This window comes from Sparus aurata, chromosome 13 (assembly GCF_900880675.1).
Source record: "Sparus aurata chromosome 13, fSpaAur1.1, whole genome shotgun sequence".
Taxonomy (NCBI): domain Eukaryota; kingdom Metazoa; phylum Chordata; class Actinopteri; order Spariformes; family Sparidae; genus Sparus; species Sparus aurata.
The window spans coordinates 22,311,865-22,331,706 of NC_044199.1; the positions used below are offsets into that span (position 1 = coordinate 22,311,865).

General features: G+C 41.5%; 1 protein-coding gene across 1 annotated transcript in view; it reads right to left on the reverse strand.

Annotated features, from left to right (window-relative positions):
• The window catches only part of amot (angiomotin), a 79,693-nt gene that overhangs the window by 44,971 nt on the left and 14,880 nt on the right, over nt 1–19,842 (reverse strand). Inside the window, exons 2-4 of the mRNA XM_030438943.1 lie at nt 19,531–19,589; nt 13,211–13,252; nt 11,587–12,595 (exon numbers count right to left, since the gene is read on the reverse strand). Coding sequence (XP_030294803.1) covers nt 11,587–12,595; nt 13,211–13,226 — 1,025 coding nt within the window. The 5' untranslated portion in view covers nt 13,227–13,252; nt 19,531–19,589. The remainder of the gene's footprint in view (nt 1–11,586; nt 12,596–13,210; nt 13,253–19,530; nt 19,590–19,842) is intronic.

Here is a 19,842-nt window from a genome sequence, read left to right on the forward strand (position 1 = left end):
TTTCCAAATATCACTATAACAAAACAGTAAAAGTCAAAAAACTTAATTTTCACGTTATTCTGTTTTTGTTTTAAAACAGAATAACAGCTACAAAATGTGTGATTTTGTGTTATTCTGTTTTTCCGTTTTTCCGTTCTGGTTTTAAAACAAAATAACAGAAAAACAAAGTTGTTTTTCTGTTATTTTAATTTGGTTCTGAAACGGAAAAACCAAAGAACGAAGGGTACACGGATTTAAACCTTTCAGCTTTTCTGCCTTTCCAGCTTTCGAAGAATTCAGCTTTTTCTGCAAATTCTTGACCATTCTTATAGTTTTATGTATTTTCCAGTACATTCAGCAGATTTCCGAAATGACTTCAACGTTTAGCATTCACACTGTATTTTTGCAGGAAATGCAATTTTTCTAGTGTAATTTGGTCCTGCTTTTAAAAAAGTACACCAGATCTTCCCAAAAACAAAAACGCACTTTTTGGGTTATTTTGACTGTACATTTTCCAAAGAAGGATTATTCTAATTTCTTGTAACTTTTTCAGTTAAAGTGTTAATATTCATTGCATGATGTCATATTATTCCTCCATCGTTAAAATAATTTTTTTCAAAACTTTTCACTGTGGTTTAGACAGACGTATGCTGATGTTTTTCTTCTTTTCCTTTTTTAAAACCTTTTTTAGTTAGTACTTTTGTTTGTACCGACTCAAGTAGTTATTCTGAAGTCTAATTTTACTTCTACTAACTATTTTATGACAAGTAACAGTACTTTTACTTGAATAGAGTTTTTGACCACATGACCCACTTCATAGATTTATGTCCAAGAAGGTATTTGATTAAGATGAAACTTTGTTTCCATTCAACATATTTGTTATGTTCAATGTCAACTTCGTGGCCCCAAACAAAACCCCCACAAAATGTGAGCAGTGCTGTGGCACTCTACTCTCTTAACTCTACCCACATTGAGCAAATGTCTATCTCAATCTTGGTCACAGTTGTAATAATAACCCCATTCAGGGCATCCATAGCAAAACATGTGTTAAAGGAGTCATCACCTGGTTTTTTAAATATCCAGTCCCTCTTGGATTGCTTTGGATCAATTCTCAAAACTTATTAGAATTTTTTATTTTTTTTTTAATCAAACATAGAGCTTGTTCTGACACCTTTTCATACCGCGACTTTCTCACGCGAGATTATGCGCGAGGTTTTGACCGGTCCGGATGTGCATTGTATTAATATGTAATGAGGTGCGCGTTGATTGGCCGCAGGAAGGACAGAGCCGGAATCGGGGGCTAGTCTGCATGCACACAGACTCCAAAACATAAACAGCCCCCTGTCATGGCGCACACACTAAATGACGAACCTTACGGAATTCAGGCATTTATGTAAGAGCCGGAGTCTGAACCCGAACGGGAGAGTGAAGAGGCAGAGACGGTGGAAGAGACACGTTTACAGCAGGATGTCTCTGAATGGTAAATTCTTTTTTTTTTCCTTCTTAGTTTTCACACTCGTGTTTAACATGCAAGACCTGAGTTTTAATGCTGGCGGTCAAGATGTATGGCGTGAAAATGACAGAGAAATAGGCAGATTCGGTGTGCTCACTCAGAAAGTCTGGCTGAGGACGGCTGTGAGCCGATGCTTATGCAAGTAGCCTCCTGTGGTAACGTCACCACAGGAGCAGAGTCAAAATCTCGTGCTTTAGGAACGCGCACTATTGTGCGCTATTCCTGTTCGGAAAAAGAGCCAAAGCGAAAAAAATAAGCCACTTTCAAACTCCAGCTTTTCAGGCAAGTTTCAAAAGAGGTCCAACACCAATATGCATGATTTAACGAGAGAAATTGACTCCTTTAAAATATAGTGATCAGATTTTTTGCCAAAACTATCAGCATAGGTGTGATTGGCAAAAGGACAAAAAAGCAGGAAAATATACGCCTTAACTATGTCTCTCTTTACAGTTTTTTTGTCCTGTTGTTGCTTCAGCTAAAAAAGAAATACTTTGTCCCACACATCCAAAATTCTTATAATTACACAGTGTTTCCCCAGATTTTTTTGTAGCAGCGGCGCTCTGAGCTGGTAACCAGCAACACTAGTGGGGTCCAGGGGCATGCCCCCCCGGGAAGAAAATTTTGAAAAATAACCCTTTAAATGGTGACTACGGATGAGATTTTTGAAAAAAAATTCATTTTCAGGATCAGAATCTAAGACATGAGACGAAATAGTGTAGAAGTTGACATTGCTGCTTGAAAACGTGTTACCGTCTTGAGCATTAGAGAACTTTTTTTACCATTATTTTCTTTATTATTATATATATATTTTTAAAAATATTATAATATTAAATACAATATTTTTTAAAAACTACAATTATTTTGTATTAATATATTTATGCTAAATAATTAATGACGGTCCCTAAATCAGTTTCCAGCGATTCAGCGCGAGCCTCTGGGAGGTGAGCTGACCTCCTCAGTAAAGTCGCGGCTGGACCCGAGTGAATATCCGCCGAATATCCAACCTAAAACTAACTTCACCCCAGTTTGATGAGTCGCCTGTTGCAGCCTTTGAATAGGATGTCGAGGATTTCAGTTACTCAGCTTAAACGATGTCTTGTAGAAATTACACAAATAGCAGTAATGACAATAATAATGAATTTCAAGATCACTGTGTGCAACTTAAATTCGCCATTCGCCCGTGATATTAAACCTACAAAAATCATGTCTGCAAAATTTTGCGGTGGCGCTGAAAATCCCGTAGCAGAATGTATATAGGGGAGACACTCAGTGCGTTTACATGCACAGCTTAGTCAGATTACAGCCATAGTTCGACTATGCTACTCAATCGGACAACTGCAATTATCCGAGTATACATGCTAGTGAGAAAATCGAATTACTGGCCGAAAGCATGTCATACCCCGGTATGCTAGGTGGCGCTGTACCTATTTCAACCATTGTTAACGGGGCCACCTCCGGCTGACCTCTTTACGTCACCAGCTGCCTCGGCATTCAAGAAAGATAGCGTACGAACAGCGAGACGAAGCTACATCTTTGTACACTTCGTATATGGTGTACATGATAATTACACAAACTAGGTGCACTCTGGCGCTCTTTCCGATCCTCTTCTCCGATCCAATCCGCTGGAAACGTATACATGCAGGAGTAATGCGACTTTCAATCGAATAATCTACGTAGTGTAATTCGACTATGAGAAATCCGAACGGTCCGATTTTAGTCAGACAAAGGTGTATACATGCATCTTAAAAATCTGTTCATAGTCAGACTAACGCAGTAATTCGGTTTTCTTGAGTGTCATGTAAACGCACTGACTGACACATCAGATAACCTTCAGCAAGAATGAAGTTCCGTCATGACAAATGAATGGACTACTTGCGGAGTGACATTAAGACATGAATCAGAGGCACAAAATACGTTGACAGAGGTGGCTGGTCATTATGTTTACCAATACCCGACCCTGACCCCCCCCCCCCCCACAAAAAAAAAAAAACGGATTTGCATGATTTACGAGAGCCTCATTTTCAGGTCGGAAAAGCCAGATTTACGGATTTATCCGGAAGAATCACACCCCTGTATCAGTAACGATTGTTCCATACAATGTGGTTTCCTACATCTCTCAATAAAGGCTGTCCCACAGTCCACATTTCCAACAGTGAATGAAAACATTTAATTGGTACGTCCTTTAGCCCAGTCTGATTCACCAGCTATTTGGTTACTCACTGAGCAGGTCTGGTTTTTAAGGTGGGAAAACATCAGCTGTCAACCGACTTTGTGTGAAGCAAACATTCCTGCCTTCAGCCCACAAAGGAATTTCATCAAAGCCAGGCTGATCATGTCCCAACTTGTCTTGCCCTGATGATTCTCATTCTGTGGTATTCATGGCTGTTTACCTCGGAGGAACCAGATTCATAAAGACTTGTGCGAAACAAGTCCAACAGGATCTTTCCTCACTTTTCGAAAAACATTATTGGGAAACCATGAAAAGCTCTTACATGTAATCTTTTAGAATGTTTGCTTTTATTATCTTCAATTTGCTTGTCAAGAAAATTACAATTATTCCCTGTGTATTATAGTTCATAGTTTTTTATGCCTTTGTACACGTGGAAACCAATCTGAAGCAGGTTTTACGTCATTGAAGAATGAAACATCTCATTGACCTCTGTGTGTCAATTTCTGTCACAGTGACGATGTTTGGGAATATGGAAAAGGCCAAGGGAAGAGCAGCTAGCATTGATAAGCTTGCTGGCGCCTGGTGACCAGGGGAAACAAGTGAAAATCGATCATTTCAGTTTATACGTTGGAGAAGTTAAAGGGATATTCCGGTGTAAGTTTAATCCATGGTCTAAATCAACGTGAAACTGTGTTAGACTCCCTCACGAGTGATCAAGTTAGCAGACCGCCAATTTAAGGAGTTATATCAACCTCAGAAACGACCGCACGACAACAATACATTGCAGTAAATGGATCCAAATATAAACCGCCACCAAAAAGCCACAAATAATGCTCAGAACAGCACCAAACTTCAGCAACAGTACAAATAGGGTCTCAGCACATAGTCTGGTGCATCTAACCTCCGCTAGCTTAGCTGGATTTCTATTGTGAAGCTAAAAACAGATTTCAACTCTCCTCCATCAGCTTCCGGGTCGGGGAAGACCCAACGCGATGATTACCGAGCGCGGTTAGAAATGCTCAATTCCGTTCTTTTCCCTGTCTGCTCTCAATTATAACTGTTATAAACTGGCAGGTAAGACACATATGAACTTTGATTGCTTTTCCATGGAGTCATAATCATACATTTTCATCCATGAGCCGCGGAACTCTACTGCACTCGGTAATCGAGTCATTGGGACTTCCCGTCAACAGGAAGCTGCTGCAGAAGAGTAGTAAATTTTGTCAGCTTTTCAGTAGAAATCCAGCTAAGCTAGCAGAGGTTAGATGCCCCAAACATAAATGGCAATAGAAAAAAAAATTATTGAGTTGCAGGAGAAGACGTTCATTTGGTTACAATGGCAGAGAAAATGCAGCCAGCGTTACTTGTAACAGCTCACAAGGGCAAGGAAAGGCAAGGAAAAGAAAGTCTCAAGCAGAAAAGGCTGCGACGAAAAAGGCTCTGGATAAAGAAAGAAGTCGGACCAGTCAACATCGGTGCAGCGTTTGAGCGGTGGAGACAACTGGGGCATGTGAAAGGGCTTGAAAAGCGATGCAGAGGTTGCTCTCTTTCTGTTGGACAGGTAATTATTTGTTTTGTTTCAGGGGGATTTGTTATTTTCATGAAATATGTGGGGTTTGCCAACTTGGCTACGTTTGTAGCTCGTATTAGCCCAATGCTAACGTTAGCTTCTTTGTGTGTTGTTTTTAGTCATGAGAATGGCTAATGAGTCGGCCCAATTTCCACTGGATAGGGGTCTGCTGTGTTGCAGCTCCGATCCGGTTTTGCTCCGCCTTCCGGCAATCCCCACCAGTTGCGGTTTGAGTCCGCCACAGCACAGTACGGTGGACAGCTGGCCTCAAGATGTGTGCTGGTGTCAACACGGAGTGTTTTATTTTTGAAAAGTAACCGGATGTAGTTTGTTATTTTGGCGCTTGACTTCCTGTCTGCTCCGTGCTAAATTCAGCTGAATTGCTGCGTCTTGCTCCGGCATCTCCTTCTCCCTGCTGAGTCCCACTGCCAGATGCGCGTTCAAGTTTGTGGAGGCGTGGCTTTGGACGGAGCAATAACGGGATGGGGAGGGGGGGGGGGGGGTGGAACTTAGAGGAGGTGCCACTTTCAAATCCTGCTAGCTCTCTTGCTAGCTCTCCAGGATTGTAGACCCTAGCTTTAAGCACAGTTCATGCTCCCTTGTGCTGCTAATTATTTCAGGGCTTGCTTTAGTTGCTTCATGCCTATGTTAAAACTAGAACACTAAAACATTTGCACTGATTGTAAGTAACCTCAAAACAAACTTTTAATTACAAATTACATGTAAAAGAAATTCACAGTTTTTCATACAGAAAAACTGTAAATTTCTTTTACATCATATATCATAGCATATAATACTGCACAGGGGTGTGAATGACTACTTGCAAATTCATTGTTTACTTTGTAATTTTTTTACTGGATTTATTGTTAAATAAAACCTGAAAACCTTATTTTTTTCAGAAAAGCTTAACTGTTAAATAATACATAATCTGTATATCAGGAAATAGACTAATTTTAATCAGTTCATCTGGAAAGAGTGGATGGCTGCACAGGCCTGAATGGTGACAATTTTCCCTCTGTCCTAAGAAAAGTGAGCCTTCTAAAGGGTTCCTAACCAATGCCTTTTTTCCTCACAGAGTTAAAGATGGGAGACCCACAGCCCTGACACAAGATCAAAGTTTTCATGGCAGAAATGTTACAAAGGTGCTCTGTATAAACAGATCCAACCAACATAGAGCAACATTAGCATCACTTGGAGTGGTGTTTTTGTCAGCCTTATTTAAGATGGGGTTGATGAGAACTGTGAGACAAACATTTTTGGGACACTCTTGGGAGCCAAAACGCACGCTAAAGTGCCCTCTTGGTTGGCTAAACACTAAAATGCCCCCTTGGCTGGTTAAAACATGTTAAACTGCCCTCTTGGGTGGCAAAAACGTGTTTTAAAGTGCCCTCTTGGAAGCCAAAACGCGTGCTAAAGTGCCCTTCTTTTCGCCCCTGCTCTTCAAAAAGTCTGTGCACGCCACTGATCCAAGCTGTTCCTTAGTAGGTTGTTTTATTTTGTTGAAACAAAGTATATACTTTCATATGGCTCTTTCTTATTCTGCATATCGTCGCTGTCAGGCGGAATCCTCTTATCTCCAAAACCATTATTTTTCAGGAAATTTAAAAAACAGCATATTTTTTGAGTTATTAAACATTGTATTGTTAAAGTTGTTGCTATCATATACTGCTGTGTACCAACATTAACACAAAATTTCCCCCAAATCATGTTTAATTGGAGATACGAGGTTTATGATTTGGGAGCAGGGAGATAGGAGGTTACGCTGTCATTGATAAGAATGGTACGGACACAGACGTCGCTGCTGCCAGCGGTGTTCATCAAAGTCTGCGGTCGCGTTGAGCCATTTGACAAGAGACAAGGCTTTAAGAGCTAATCAAAGCTAATGATTGTAGTTATATACATCTTCGTAAACTCTATTTTAAACGTTTAAAGGTCCCATATTTTACTGTTTTTCATCAATTTCACACAGCTGTCAGAGGTCCAACAACTCTGTATTCGATACGTATTGCCCCAAACACATCCGTGGTCCTGAACTCCAGCAGTCTTAAAGCCGCTCTGCTGAGCTCTGTTCACAGCACTCTGTTTCTGTGCCTGCACCTTTAAATGCTAATGAGCTCTGTCTGTCAACGCCTACTTAGGGAGCCTTGCCTGCTACGTCACTCTCAGGGAGAGGAAGCCCCTTATGCTAACGGTAGCATGCGCTAATGTTTACGGTGGATGTAACACTATGGCTCGCGGAGATTTTTTCGTTCAACCGAACCAGTTTGACCCAGAATCGGACCCAGAAGTAGAGGCTCCGGAAGAAGTACAGACTCTGCGGCTGCAGCAGGACGTTTCAGAATGGTTAGTTTGGCTGAATAATATTACTTCTACTACTGCCATGTAGCTAATGGCTAACAGCTAGCGAAAGCTGTGTTTGTCTCCAACAGTACCCAAACTGTTATACACTGTTTGCATCGTCTCTGTCTCCAGTCTGCACCTGTTTCCAGACTTTTTACTGTGACAACCAAGCACCCTCGTAATATTATTAACATTAAACTCGCTTCAAACACCACTGCACAGCGGACCGAAGTGGAGCTAACTAGTTAGCCAGTTTCCAGCTGACTTCATCATACTCGTCGGCAACTGTAAATACTATCAAACCGCGGCGACACTTATCGTGGCTCGGGTGCAGTTGCTGGGTCCAGTATGGTTGAGACTGATCCTTTTATGAGGGTCAGTGTCGAGGCAAAGCCAGCTTTTTACTGACACTCGTTACTGAAGCAGTCCGACGTGAGGTGGTTAGCACACACATACAAGCTAACACGAACCGCAGCCGGCACATTGTCATTAAAAATGAAACACAACCACGGTCTCTTCTGTTGTTCTGTAGCTGGGACAGAATATAGGCACTTCTGTTGATTTATACAACCAACAACAGGGCAATTGTGTGTTTAGCTCTGAGCGACAACGTTGCGGAACACCGCTGTCTCTCCACTTGACACTCCGAACTTCACCTCGGGGATGAACACCCCCCTCTCTGATATCTCCTATCACCGCGCAGAGGAGGTCGGCCTATGATAATGACTCCTTTCGTTACGTAGCGAAAGGAGCAGAATCTGAACAGCCTGTAGGAGCGCTGTGTTACCAGTGGGTGGGCTGCAGAGACCATGTAGGACTCGCTTGTTTTCCCCATTCAGGGAGTTGGCAGGCTCAGGGAGGACCAGCTTATATATGTAGAGAGCAGAGAAAACGTGTTTTTTATGATATGGGACCTTTAAGAGCTATGAGTGATGCAATACCACAACAAACTGACGAGGCAGAAATTAATAGGCGGAAATTAATCTGCACGCAAAACAAAGTCTGCGGTTGTCTTGTGCCTTTTGACAAGAGAAAAGGCTTTAATAGTTAACCAAAGCTAACGACTGTGGTTACATACATCTTCCCAAACTCTATTTTATAGGTTTAAGAGCTATGAGTGATGCAATACAAAAAACGATGAGTTTACTAATTAATCTGCATGCAAACTTACCTCCGTGGCTCACAGGCTTCTTTCTGCACCAAAGCATTTCAGCTATCAATTTTTAACAAATCCAGCCTACTCAAATGTATCTTACCTTACTATTTTCACTCGTTATTGTCTAAAAAACAGACAGTTAACCAAAGTAGACAGTAGACGGCCCTTTTTTTTTACATGTACAATGCCAAGAGAGGCATAGTCTAGAAGGTAGAACTCAAAAGTGGAATCCATGTGATGTAATGCCGAGATGATAGGGCATACCGGGGATTCAAAAACTCCAGGTGACAAAGAAAATCCTGATCCTCTACCACAGAGATGGGCTGGTTACCCAGAGTGATTAATTTAATTACCATCTCTGTAATATTTTATTGTACCAAATGAGCAGTATCAAATGAAGCTCTTTTGTTACCCCCTCCCGAAACGGTCCTATTGCAGATGTTACATGTCGCCATGGACTGCTTTCGTTCTCTAATTTAAGTTATTTCCACACTGCAGACATTTTATCCACAGGATTGCCAGAGTGTGTGTCTTGAGTTCCGCCACAAACTATGCTCTGTCATAAAAAAATAAATAAATCAGCCTTGGGCCCACGTTCAAAATTGCTGATACTGATCAATGGAAAAATGCCCATATCGGCCCCGGCCCCGATCCCGATCCCAATCCTGATCCTGCAGATCAGCTCGGGACATGACTAACTGTAGGTGCTAAGCAGGGACATGTGACAACAGTGCTAGACTCTAAAAAGTAGTTCTATTCAATTCGAAATGTATTTGAGACAGATTTCAAAACCAGGAAATGTAGCTGGGCCAAACATAATCAGCAGCCTATGTAAAGGATTTGTTTTAGTCATTTGGTAATGACAAATTTTCACCAAACACAAATGATATCTTGAGATGCAATCAATCTTTGCACTAGGTAAAGTGTTTCTAAGGGTTTGGTGTTTCTCAATGAGGTGCCCTGAATGTTATATTTTTTAATTACCATAAAGCTTTCCTGGCATTCATGTGGACATACACCACCCACCCCTACACAATTGCAGACTAAGTACCCCGCCGAAATGGCATCAGTGCACCCTAATGACAGTGGCCTCATCAAATAGGACAATGCTCCTTGCCACACCACAAAAACTGCTCAGGAATGGCCAAAGGATCATAACAAAGACCTCATAGCATCTAACTGGCTTCCCAACTCTCAGATCCCTATCCAATCGAGCATTCATGACCTGTCAAGGCATGGAAACAGGACTTCTGGGGATTGTTCTGTTGTGTCTGGCACCAGGGCACTGGCGGCAGATCTTTTGATTTCTGGAGCTAGCAAGGGTAGGCCTCCATGGATCAGACTTCTTGACGGACATCCAATGGATGCTCGACTGTACTGGGAGCTAGGCAATTTGTAGGCCAAGTCAATGCCTTCAGCCCTTTGCCATGTTCCTTCGGCCATTCCTGTGCAGTTTTTGAAGGGTGGCGGGGCACATTGTCCCCTCATCAGAGAGTGTCATTGCCATGGGGGTGTACTTGGTCCGACACAGTAGCCCCATTCACACTGCCGTTTGCACGCGGGGATCCTGTGCCAATTCTCCGCATCCTCCTCTGTGTGAAAGTTTCAATTGTGGCGAGGGGTGAAGTTTCGCTCCGGCCTTGATCAGCCTCTGGAAGTAGTATCAGGGCCGTTTTATTGGTGAACCGAACCAATGTGAACGGATAAAATGGCGGCGTGGAGGGGGGGCGTGTCGTTCATACAATCTGATAACTGACTCAACTTAATAAAGAGAAATTTCCCACAAAGCAACAGTACATGACTAAACAAAAGTGACGTAGTAACTGTAACTGTCTTTAGCAACTTATATGAGGAAACAGCTGCACGTGGAGAAGCGTCAGTCCTCCCGCCCACCCTACTGACTCTTCGTCACATTTCTGCCCGAAAAACAGCGTCTGTCACCACCAAAACACTATAACTCACTGAGTATTTGTGATGAAAATAAACCACCATGACGGTCGGCCCTCCGGACCGAGACTTCAGTGAACTTTCCCCCAGAAAAAAGCTTCCCTCCCCACGAGTGTGTCAGACAGGTCCTGTTTTCCGATGCCTATTATGTAATTATGTAATTTAGCGTGGAAAACGTAACTTTGTCACTTTCCAGGGTGTTTGGTGGGTCAGGATCTCAATCACTACACACTATAACAGCATCCATATGATTATAAACTGACTGCGGGTTTAGATTGACAGGGGGACAGGCGCTGACGAAAGGGATGACAGGTGCTGACGAAACAAGACTGTTTCGGGAAGCTAACAAGTTTAATTAAACTTCACTGATTCTGTCAAGAGGAGTGGTTATCAGCCAGAGGTTTACCAGAAACTAGTGGATGACTATCAAAAACACCTAACTGAGGTGAAAATGGCCAAGAGACAAATTTACTGACAAACTTACATCGCAAAACAGGAGCCTTTCCCAACAAAATCAAGGATCGAACAATGTATCCATATTTTTTTTTACTCTTCTTACCTAAAAACAGGAAGTAGCTCAAAAATAAATGTGTAAATAAATTTCAAATCAGAATCATTTGATTCAAAATGGCTGCAGGGGGTAAATAGGTAATATGCTGGATATAAAGAGGGGATATGAATAGATGCCAACCGCGGAGAATCACCGTATACGTCATTGTCTAATCCAAAACTCCCTTTGTTTGTGTTGACCAGGTACCCGAAACAACTGATATAAAGAGCAAAAGCAAGTTTTTCAGCTCAGACGTTTCATTTGCGCTTACCATTTCGCACAGTTTATTCTATGTTCAAGTCTCATTTGCCATTTTTTTTGTGTGTGTGTGTGTGTGTGTGTGTGTGTGTGTATTGCTTACCTGAACGAGCCATACTCCGGTGGAGGCTGGTATCGGACATGAGGTACCTCCCTTGAGTGTTCTCTTCCTCTGTGCTCCTGGTAAAAATGGCCTCCAGGTTCCTGCTGCTTTGTGGGCGAGCCCATTCCTTTGAAGGGATAATCTGGAGGCGGCCCACGATGCTGGGGCTTGTAGTAGTCACCCGGTGGCCCTGGCGGGGGCAGCAGGGGGGACAGTGGAGAGCTGGTAACAGGAGCATGGGCTTTCACACCACTGGTGGCCAGGGAGAGCTGCATAAGTCGTTCACTTAGAGACCGAACATGTCCTTGCTTTAGATCCTTCAGTCCATCATCCTGGTGCACCTTCCCCGCTCCACTTGCTCGTTGTACTGTGGGGCGGCCCTCAGTGCGCACCTTGGCACTGGTCACCCCAGTGACATAAAAGGCAGTGCCCATAGAGGCAGGGAGAGAAGGCTGCTGGGGCTGATTGTTCTGCTGCTGTGGCTGAGGAGGAGGACCATGGCCACGATAGTATTGTGATTGCACTTTGGCCTCTTCGTATGTAGGGAGGTCCTCTTGGTTTGGGCACTGCCCTTGGCCGCTCCCAACTCCACTGCTACTTCCTGCTCCTCCTCCTGTTAATAAGACTCCTCCCCCTCCGCTGCTCCCGCCTCCTCCAACTCTGGTGGAGCCCAGCTTCTCCAGGCCATTGTCAGCCTGAAGCTCCTGACCTTGGGGCTCCTGACGGGCAATGTGGGGGCTCATGGAGTGATCATCAGAGGGGCCTACCTGTCCCTGTCCTTGTCCCGAGTAACCTCCTCCACCCCCCCCTCCACCTTGCTGTTGTTGCTGTTGTTGCAGCACATAATTACGGTTTATCTGCTCCTGCAGGAGGCGCTGCAGTACGGTGCTGCTGCCACCTCCTACGCTGTTGCTGCTGTTGGACGACTCCTCAGCTGCTGGCCTCATTTCTGCCTCACGCTGGCAACGTACCTCATGGAAGGACAAGCTCCGCCCTCGGTCAATAGTCCCTGGGAGGATGAGGAAAAGAAAGTGGAGTGGGAGAAAGAGGAAAAGGAAGCAGTGTTGAGAAGGGATGAGTTTCATAAAAGAGAAGGAGATGAATGTGAAGGAATGGAAAGAGAAACAATCCAAGAGAAGTGCCTTTTGCACATGCACTGCTACGCTGAAATTGTCTAGACATTACAATGAATGAGTAAAAGTATATCCGTTGGCCCGAGCATTTAAAAAATGTTTTTTCTGCCAGCTCCCAAGTGCCAAGTCTGTGTAAATCCAAGTGAGCCTATGTTTGAATTCAGCAGATCATTCATTCTGAGAATTCAAGGCAAACGAGTGAAAACGATAATGCTAATGTACTGTAACTGCTTCTTTCTCTTTTCTGCATTCCTGTATATAGCCTTCCACTCTTTGGTTGATATGCATACAGATACATGTAGTACTGACATCAATGTAAAATCGTTATAACCATCATTGTTACAAATTAGTCCTCCTCCTTCTGCACACTAAACTAGGGGCCAGCCCTCATCTAAGCCAAACAGACAAGTAGTTGAGAACATGTCTGACATAGACAATTTCCTTTTTTGAGCTACATGGGTGAAAGGGCCACTGAAGAACAAAGTCTGGACCTGGTTCTCCAGACATTCTCTGTTGTTCATATGTGACTACTGCTACAGTGATAGAAAAAACAGAAAGAGTAATGTAATTCCAGAAATAAGAAAAGAGAAAAGAGAGAAAAAAGAGAGAAGGACAGAAAGCATTAAGGTCAGAGATGCAAATGGACCATTCCCCACCATCTACCAACTACTTGGAAAAAAATGAGGAGCCAAACCACCAGAAAAAAATCTTGAGCCCTCCAACCCAAATCACAAACAAATACAAACATCAAGGCTAACAATTTAAGAATTAAAGAAAGATGACTGTGGCAGCTGTGTGATGACTTAAAACAGATTTCAGAAATGGGTATTGTTAACCTGGCTATGGTCTTGTACCCACACAAGTAGCAGAAAACAGATGCAATGTTCTACTAAAATACCATGGTTTGCTGTCTAAACAATGGCTACAGTGGGTGTGGACTGGACTAATGTGAAACACTTACTGTGCAAAATCGTTTTGGTTGATGGACAAAAGTTTAAGCTTTACCCATTAAATGATGTGCCATTGTAAAAAGTCCATCTGGCAAAAAGGTGAGTGGGATGGTCAACTCTTGATCTGAGTTTTACAGGCTTAGGCCTCATTTCAACTGCATGGTAGGGTTTAGTCTGACTCGACTCGCTTGGAATCATTATTTTTTTGTTTTTCGTTGGCAAAAGTGGTGGATAGTATGATGTAACTGGTACTCTTATTGGTAACACCTCAGAAGATGTTCTAAATGAGCTGAGTTACATACCAAGAATCAAGAAAACGCTCTGTTGACACGTGTCGCGCTGAAGATGATGTCACGCGGCATCATAATGATGATCAGCTAAGACTGCTGCCTACATTGAGGAGGTATTATCTGCAGTGGAAAACCAAATTGAGAAAAATGAAGTCAAATAGGGCCGTACGATGCAGTGGAAACAAGGCTAAAGGCATTATTTTATTATCATCAGCAAAACTTGATTAGTTTTTGCAGCTACATCACATTGGTCACAAAAAAGTTTTTAGTCATGGTACATAGACTACCTTCAACGCAGTGATTACATTTGTAACCCACCCGCTGTGGCTCAATAAAGGACGATACAAATTAGCAAGTAAACAAAATCCAGTAATATGGAAATATTCACAGCTGACCCTAAGAAATGTGATTGTAATTGGGAAATTCTTTTTTCCACTCACATTACACACAAACACACACATGCAGTGTAGAGGAGATGAGCGAACAGACAGACAGCATAAAAGACAGAAGCAGTGTCTTCAGTTGAACATCCAGTGTTGTCAAAGTTGGAACTAGGTGGGATGTATTTGTTGTGTGAGTGGTCCAAATCAAAGAGAATAATTTCCTCCTGAGTCATACCCCTCTTCTCCTAAAATCAATTAAAATACCAAGTTACCCATTAAGCAAAGACGTTTGTTTGTTTGGGAGGGGTTCCATCTGACAACACAGAAAGTTTTTCTTATGATAACACTGAAAAGTTACATATTTTTTTCTAAAGAGTAAAGAAAAGAAATCATTACATCTAGTGCTTTCAGTTATTCTTCGCATTCTCAAGGAGGAAGATGCTTTTTTTCGAAACATCTGTAGGTAAATAAAATCATATGAGACAAAAAGAAAAATGTTAGCTTCGGCAGTAAGACAGTTAATGTTTAATTCTCTTCAGGAAAGACAAAAATATGGAGATTAATGGGGCAGGTAGTGGAAAATCGGATGCATAATAATTGATTTGGGATCTGTTATAAACCATATTGCAGAAAACAATACAAAACTATTAACCCAAGATTACAAATCTGTCTATTAGACATGATTAGACATTGATAAATGTTGATGTTTGTAGATACAAAATGTGAGGCAGATACAATAAGATACAATATGTGACTTTTCATCTTGAAGTTTTTTTTACCTTACCATATTTCTACAGGCAGTTCTTAGTTTTTATGCATGCACATTATCATGAATAGTATCAAATATTAGCAGTTGTCTTATACATAAATTTCAATAACAGAAATAGATAGTAACAGATTAAATATGTTAAATGTTATGTTACCCAATGGTTCAACATCAATACCAACGTTGTCGATATGAGAGGTTGTCAGAAAGCAACTTTAGAACATTGTGAAGGAAAACAATTTGCTTGATAAAATCCAGCCTTGTTTTCATCAGAGGTGCAGGACAGAGACAGCTCTCCCTAAATTCAAAGGATGGGTACCGACACCAACACGACAACAGGTCTTTTGTCTGTGCTTTTTTAACATTTCAGTGGAATTGTGGGAACGTGGTATTTTCCTGCTTTTTATCGCTTTCTCAATGACGTAGCATTTTGAGGGACTCAGATTTATCCTCTGAGTTTTTACATTTAATAAAGCCAAACCTTGATCTGTTTCAGGTTGAATTAACACTAATCATTTCTATGTCTCTGTCTCTTTCTCTTGCACTTGTTTTCTCTCTCTCTCACCTCACATACACACATTTTTCCAGCAGTGTAGTAATTTCACCTATATGAGCATTTCATTTTTTGTTTCATCATTAGTGCCTTCTTTAAGTGGACTTTCATCACCTCTCTCTTTATCTTTCTCAATGAAACGGCATGTTCAAGCCTTACACTGATGCTTCAATCAGATTGTTCCACTTCTGATTAGTGGAATGATGTTGAGTGTTCTCTGGCAAGTTAAACTGTTAACAATTTCAAACCCTGATCTATCTGGGGTTTAATTTACTTTTGAATAATCTGTCTTTTTGTCTTTCTTTTGCTTCCTCTTGCTTTTCATCTTCATATTCATCTGCCTCCCTTTCTTCCCCTTCTGTATGTCCTCTTCTTCTGTCTTCTTCTCTCCTCTTCCTCCACCTTTTCTTTAGTCTTCCTCCTCTTCTCTCTTCGTCTCCATTCAAATGTCAAAATGTTCAGGTCATTTAAGGACATGATGGCTATTTCTTCATACCTTTTCGATCGATCATACTTATACTTATAAGTAAGTTATAAATGTTAAACTTTCATTCACAAAAAATCCAAAAAACAAACAAACAATGGAAGCGAATCTTCAGATACTCTTCAAACCCATGGCAAAATGTTACTTATGTAGGAAAATATTTTATTATAAAATTTTGAATTTGCCATTGCAAAGTTTCAAAAGTTGGTCCCTCAATAACTGGATGACTTAGTTTTACAAGTTAGTTGTTCACAAACAACTGCTGTGAAGATTGGCAGGTTAAGAGAGCACAAACATGTAGTTTGGATTAGAGTAAATCAAAGAAACAAATGGAAAGCACTTAATCTATTTTGCCCCTTGGTCACATGTGGCCCTGACCACCTCTGAATGTGGTCTGAGTAATTTGATCTCAAATGTATCCTCAATGCATCTTCGGATGTTCAAACATATCCCTAAAGCTGTCCACTTGTGATCCGATCAGTCAGGACGCATGCTAATACCACAAGTAAACAGCCTGTTATATTAGACATTGCAGACTTTCTAGGTACAGGGATAATTGTAGCTGTTTTCACTTAGTAGGGTACACTCTCCTGTGTGAGTGATACATCACTCATCAAAAGTTGGTAATAACATCGACTAGCTGATTGTCACTTTTTAAGTAACCCTAACCCTTCCTCCTAGCAGTATTCTTCTCACATCTTGTGAAGATACTGTTAGTAGGAGGTCTTCTGGAGGCAGAGTAGACTTTACAGCTGAGTCTTTGTTGACACATCAAAGTGAGCAGAAAAATGTGTTCAGCTCACCTGGCAACGTGTGGCCTCACATATGAAGTAGGCGATCCTGCGTTTGTTGCCCGTGACATTTCTAATCACCTGCCACATATCTCTAATGCTGTTGATGTTGAGATAAAGGTCTTTCCAGTGTCTGCTGTGTCCCCTCTATGTCTCCTTGAGGCCAGTTTTCAGTCTTGCTCTGGCAGTATGTATGCTTTCTCAAGATTGATGTTATCCTGAGTGGCAGCATCTGTGAAAATTTGCCAGTCTGTGCACACATATATGCAGTATAATCTTTAAGGAATTACACAATACCTAACATGCTGTGACCCATTTGTTTTCATCAGGTATGGTAGAACACATTGCATGCTAACTGTTGTATTGACTGGTGCATTCATTCAAATGGTTTGACAATTTAAGACTACATTGCATAGCATACTTTTGAGTTTTTTCTCCATAACTATATTTCCCTTTTAGTACTTCGACAGCCAGATGGATGTTCTAAAAGTTTTAAGCCCTATTCAGACCAAAGGTCTGCAGCGACATGGGTTGAAACTTGCAACTCTTCCAGTCAGCAACATTCTGAAAACCTGCAAAGTTCAAATCAAGGCAACTAAACAAGAAGGTGTATCATCCTACTCTTACGGATGTAATCTGTAGTGTCTTAATATCTAAACAAGCATTGTGATAGTCAGTAACTTGCTAAAGTTGCATTTCTAGTATTGATGAAACATCCAAATCAAGAGGTGTGTTTTATACCAAGTGTGTGGTGAATGCAATCAGAGAAGAGGAAAAGCAGGGAAGTTGTCAGTTTAACAGTAAATTTGCATCTTGAGGTGTGCGTCATACAGACATGGCTTTTAGTTAATAAATTAAAGAGATGATTCTTTCTCATCAAAAAGTCTGCTATTTCAACAAGCAGTTTGTGACTGACTTGACTGGCGGATTTTGATTTAAGGTGCTAATTGACTGTTCAAACAGGGCAGTGTTCACACCACTGCAACTTTCCCCTGCTATGTTTTAAAACAGTTTAGTCTCAGTGCGATCCTGGGTCTGAACAGGGCTTTTGTCTAAACAGGTTTCTGCTTAAACTGTTTACACAGGTTACTAATCTGTCTGCCCTGTTTACCAACTGGCATGCAGGCTGCTAATCAAATTGGAAAGTTTGTCATTCCATTCCCTTGATAGCATTCCATTTGAAAAGATTTACAATTGTTTTCTTATTATATACTCATATACAGTAGGTGATTTGTTAATTTTTAACAGGGGGATGGCCTAATGGGAGAACCACCCTGTGCCTCCCAAAGGACAATGTTGCAGGATGCCTTAACCATAACTGTGACATTTCTAATTCTACAATTCCATTTTATCCAGTTATCTTCCTTCTCTCCCTACTACAATTGTCTTTTTATAACTGTATTAAAGTCATAAGAAAATACACCTTTAAATTGTATGCAGTGGACTGAGTCTATTCAGGCAGGGTTTTCTCATGTTTTCTCATTATACGCTACAAGCAAGGTCCTTTTACGTTACATTACTCACATGACCTTGGAATTTTTTACCATCCGAATTCCTTGAAGGACACACAATGAACATTGTGATTTCTCGGTAGGCCGATTTTATCATCCAGGAATAGCCTATCACACCTATCAACCTTATATTTAAAAACTATAATGCAGAAAAACATGCTTGGGGTAATTTAAAATTGGTGTAATGACACAATTTGACCAGCAGAGTGCGCTTCAACGAGGGTAAAAACAGCTGGTGTCAGGAAATGTAACAGCTACCTCACTAATGGTTAAACTATAAACCAGCACAAAAATGACAGTTACCAACATAAAATAAGCCGCCATTGTATGAACAAACAAACTAAAAACATTGACAAAAAATAACAATTTTAGTTTTAGAACATAAATAGCAAAATTTTGTTGATTTGGTCATTTTTCGTTTTTATACAATCGGGAGTCAACACAGGGTATTTTATTTTGAAAAATCACCGGATGCTCTATGCCGTTTCTGTGTCTCTGACTTCTTGACGGTGCGATCTCGATTTGATCTCTGAAGACAGAACGCAAAGCAGTCATGTGCGGCTTGACTCCACTGTGCACCAGAGCTGATCGTGGCCGCTTGTGATTTGTAACACACTATCTGCTACTCGGAGATGGAGTGATGAAAGTGATGGCAGGTTAACAAGCGGGATGCTTTTTGGTAATTTTGCTAACAAGGGGGTTGGCACCTTCCCTCAGATCGCCTACTGCTTATATATCCTAATATCAGCTCTCCCCTTCCTTTCCCCTCATCTGCCATAAATACATCTCCCTACGACTCCCCTCTTTCCTTGCTATCTTTCTTCCTCCATCTCTCTTTCCATTAAACCACTTACTTTCCCATAAGTTTTCTCCCTCTCACACCTACCTGTATGGCTGTCTTCACTATGCTCTCCTGGGGATGTTAGTGGGAACAGCTGCTCATGTTACAATGCTGTGACAGGCCTACTGGGACATCCCTGCAAGGTTTGGTGAAGGTAGGCAGGATGATGGGGCTGATGATTCTGTGCCGTGCAAGATGATAATAAGCTGGCGTCAACAGAAGGTTCAACTCTGGGTTCTGACCTTCCTGCAGGCTTAGAAGGTCCTCTAGGCACGTCAAGAGTTGATGAGATCCAAACACTCTGCAGAAGAAATAACTGAAGTTAAATTTTAAAGCCACATAGAACAAACGATGGGATTTTAAGGAACTCAGTATGTACTCTGCATGTTGGCCCACAACAGATGTACTAGCAAAAGACAGAAAAGAACGAAAAGAAAAGAAATCCATCCACTGTCCATAAATGGAACTAGTACAAAGTAGCATGCAGAGGTCTAAACATATTTGATGCCACTGTGAAACATTAGACCTTAGATTCAGGAGTCATTCCAAGAACA